The following is a 4057-nucleotide window of genomic DNA, read 5'->3' on the forward strand; positions in this document are numbered from 1 at the left end:
CGGACTGGACACCAACGCGGTATGGGTGGACGCGAGACAGATGATAACGAGACGCACGAGCGACACACAGACACATTATACAAACAAGCTCACAAGCAAGACACACAGCCAGCTTGGCTGCCACACACACCCTGAGTTGGCGTACACATAACTCAGGGCCACGTCCCCCCTGTCACCCCCCCCAGCACACACCGGTGCCAAGGGTACAAACAACAGCACAACAACAAAAGGTCTGGTCTCCAAAAAGAAACTACGGTCGACTCACCTCGCGCTTTTATCTTGGTCCGGGCGTTACATCACCGAATGTCGCCAGCGGCCTATCCGCACGCGCCGCCGCTGATCACAGGCGGGCAACCGACCATGCGACTGCGATCGTCTTCAGGAGCCTCCTCACCGCGAACAGAGGTAACAAAGCCACTCTCGCGGGCTGAGGTGCGTTGTGCCCAAAAGTGCTAAGTGGCAGCGCCCACCCGCGAGAATTGCCGAGAGCAGGAGGAGAAGAGGCAGGAGTGAGAGAAAGAAAACACCCCCATGCGCTCACCTCGTGTCCTCAATCGCTGGTCGCAGTTGTCATTCATGTCGCGCATGGACGACGATATTGGAGCACGGAGGCACACCCGCTTTCTCAACGAGATCAGTGAGCGCTCCCACTCCAGAGGCGACCACAATCACACCCGCCCCTTCTGAGCTCGCCACCTCTCCCGTCACAGAAAAGCATCCTGATTTCAAACCGAGCATGCTGGCGCCACCCAAGAGCAAGCTGAAGCCGGTCGACCTCTCTGGCTCGGGCCCGATCATGCGGACCCACAGCTCCGACAAGACGGGGCGAGAGAGGGGGCCGCTGGGGGAGAGGTACAAGTGGGGCCCTCTTGGAGGGTGGTGTTGAGGGAGGTTTAAATGACTAAACATGACAGTGACTAAACATGACAATACACGCCGAGGGCCCTGCGCAGCCCCCACGTACTCGGCACGATACACGCCATGAGTCCCCTGAAGTGCCTCTTCAAATGATGATGTCTGCGCTATGATATCTAGCTCTCGGCACTCTCGTGCATCAGCTCAGCCGACCGAGATATCCTCCCTGATGAACTCCATGTCCTCCGCCATCTGGAACTCATCTCCCCTCGGCGCTTCTCGCTCCTGCGACTGCGCCTTCTCCGCGAATTCGATCGTCGCCCGGGCCGCCGCAAGGTTGGTCGCGGTGACTCCGTTCGCCTCGGCATCAGCAAGCATGAAGCGGGCTGAGGGAAGATCAATCTCCAGCGGGGCAGCGTCCAGGACCTCCTCGAGTGCGACGAGGGCGTCCTCTCTCTTCTGCTGCAACTCCGCCTCCTTCTCGACCAGCGCCACTACCGCCTCCAGCTTATCCTCATCCACGCCTGCCTGCCATGCCTGACGAAACACATCCTGAGCCTGCACAACGTCCATCTCGCCAGGGGGGCACTCAGCAAGGGCCACCAGCTGCTCCCACGCCGCATCGCGCTTGGCTTGTGCCTCCACAGCGGTCTCGACATGCCGGCTAGCGCTGCCAATCAGCGACTCCTCGACGCCTGCGGCTCGGGCCTCTGAGAGCCGCTTTCGGCCGTCTGCCACGTCGAGCGAGAGAGGCTCGGAGGTGCTCACGTCTTGCAAGGCCTGCCTGGCCTCGTCAAGCCTGCGCTGCGCCTTTGCTGCCTCCTCCACATGCATCTCTGCCTTATTGACCATGGCCGCGCTCGCCCCTTTGCTCCGCATCTCCGCAATCTCTTCCTTTGCCTCCTCGACGTCGACGTACTCCTTTGGAGTCTCTAGCAGTCGCTCGAGTGCCTGGTCGGCCACCGCGGCGGCGGCCTGCACAGCCTCGGCGAGGGACACGCGCCCCACTGACACTTGCATCACCTCATCCGACACCCCGGCCGCTTGGCCGGCGGCGATCGCCTCCTTTAGCGCCGCGACATTGACGGCAACAGCGTCCTGCTCGTTGAGGGTCTTGAGCTCCTCCGTCAACCTCTCGCGCTCCCGCATTGCCTTCTCAGCAGCCTTTACCTTGGCCTCGAGCGGGGCGATTGCCGCCGCATCCAGACCCGCTGCTCTGCCCTCGCGAATGGCTGCCTGTGCGTCCTCGAGCCTCAACGTAAGGGGAGGCACCTCGGAAAACGCGTCGACGGCCGCCTTGGCAGCATCTGCGCGAGCCTTCGCCGCCTGACGCGCAGCAGCCTGCTGGATGAATTTGTCTGCGTCGTTGAGCAAGCTCTTGGCAACAGACGCAGCGGCCGCGGCGTCTCGTGATGCGCGCAGAGTGTTGAGATCTGCGCTGAGCTGCTCCGACTCGAGTGCTGCTCTCAGCGCGGCGGTGGCCTTGTCTCGCGCACGAATCGCCTCCTCGGCCGAATTGAGTGTTTTTGATGCTGACTCGAGAAGCGTCACATCGACATCGGGCACGGTCCTCGCCGCCTCGAGGCATCGTTTCGCCCGGGCCGGCTCGACGTCGAGGAGTGGCGTGGAGGCCAGTGTCGCCAGCTCTGCAAGGGTCGACTGCTGCGCAGCTCCGGCCGTCTTGATGCACTTTGATGCCTTGCCTAGAAGCTGCTCTGCGACGCCGGCAGACCGGCCGTCCTCTACAAGCTGATCTGCCTCGGCGCGCCGAATGAGCAACGGCTTTTGCTCGAGCAGCAGCTTGAGCTGAGCCGAAGCGGCGTCGCGTGCCGCTTGAGCCTTCTCAACCGCACACCGATGTAATCGGCACACCAATCGCTCGAGGTTGCACGTCACGCTAGGTCGCAGCGCTCTCGCCGTCGCGTGCGGGCGCGGCGGAGCGGGCGGTGGGGGCGCTCGGACGGAGCGGGCTCGGCCCCGCAGGTCCCGCCACCTCGCCCGGCCGCGGAAGAGGCAGGCGCGACGCTGAAGAGGGATTTCGCGTGTGGCATTGTAGGCGTTTGAGGGAGGCGGCCGGCAAGCGCCAGGCGACGCGCCGGCTGCACACCCCGGCCCGGAGCGTCCCGATTGCAGCCTGATGCGTTGCCATCCTAGGCGTCGCGAGGTCGAGCACGCCAGAGCTGTGATGACCAACCCGTTGACGTGGGTGGGGCGTGGGGCATCCCTCCTGGCGAGCGGCCGGGCGGCGCAGCGCGCAAGCCGCGGAGTCGACAGGACGTCACAACGCGACGGCCGCGAAGGCAGGGGGGCGGCGACGAGGGAGGCGTGGCCCGTGCCCGTGCTGAGCACGGTGGCGGCGCCGGCCGGGGCCGACGTCGAGCAGCTGTACCGTCCGGCGTTGCCGCCCTCGAGGGCGTCGCTGCGCGAGGCGGGGCGCCGGCGCGCGGAGCTCAAGCAGGCGGAGGCCGAGGCACCGGCCGCGATGAAACGCAGGCGGGAGGAGGAGTGCGTCGAGCGGGAGGCGGAGCTTCTTGCGCCGCTGGCGGCGGCGGACGCGCCGAGGGGCAAGCGGCGGCGAAGCGTGCTCGCTGCGGCCGTCATGCACGAGGCGATCCCGGACGGACAGGCAGCGGTGCACGAGGCCAAGCCGGTGGGGGCTCACGGTGCCAAGAAGTGCAGGGAAGTGATCCAGCGCTGGCGGGAGTTCGAGGCCGCCATGACCGAGGGGGACGAGGTCACGCGCAGCAACTGGCGGGCCGGCATGAGCGCCGGCTATCCGTCGACGCAGCTGACGCTCAAGTTCATTAAGTGGCTGCTCGTCACACGCATTTATCAGTCGCACTCGACGCGGCGAGATGGACGCGAGATGATCGGCCGTGTTAGGAGTGAGTACCTTACAGAAACAAGTTTCTTCCGTTGTACTTGAGCACTTGAGCACTGGATAGGGTCGATTCCGCATGGTACGGGACCCCTCGATCGTCTCGCCCTCCCTCGCTGGTGTGCTCATTGGTTGGGGGGGGGTCATAACAAACACGGTCGGTACAGGATCGAGGTGCACGCTGCCGAAGCAGTGTCGTCCCCCCTCTCCCCGACGGTGATGGCGGTGTGACCGATCGAGCTACAAGAGGAGCTTGTTCCATTGTATTGTTTCTCTCTCTCCATTGTACTCTCTCTCTCTCCATTGTATGTGTACTTTTAGCTT

At 64.2% G+C, this 4057-nt stretch overlaps 2 protein-coding genes across 2 annotated transcripts; one reads left to right on the forward strand and one right to left on the reverse strand.

The window, feature by feature from the left end:
* Positions 1-1059: 1059 nt before the first annotated feature.
* EMIHUDRAFT_251333 (hypothetical protein) lies at positions 1060-2906 on the reverse strand (the record flags this gene model as incomplete). Its single annotated transcript, XM_005792414.1, has 2 exons — positions 1060-2765; positions 2849-2906. The coding sequence occupies 2 exons, from the start codon at positions 2904-2906 to the stop codon at positions 1060-1062; spliced, it is 1764 nt and encodes a 587-aa protein (XP_005792471.1).
* A 134-nt stretch (positions 2907-3040) lies between these two features.
* Positions 3041-3781, forward strand: EMIHUDRAFT_251334 (hypothetical protein; the record flags this gene model as incomplete). Its single annotated transcript, XM_005792415.1, has 2 exons — positions 3041-3663; positions 3739-3781. The coding sequence occupies 2 exons, from the start codon at positions 3041-3043 to the stop codon at positions 3779-3781; spliced, it is 666 nt and encodes a 221-aa protein (XP_005792472.1).
* Positions 3782-4057: the final 276 nt, after the last annotated feature.

This window comes from Emiliania huxleyi (assembly GCF_000372725.1).
Source record: "Emiliania huxleyi CCMP1516 unplaced genomic scaffold EMIHUscaffold_1079, whole genome shotgun sequence".
Classification (NCBI taxonomy): domain Eukaryota; phylum Haptophyta; order Isochrysidales; family Noelaerhabdaceae; genus Emiliania; species Emiliania huxleyi.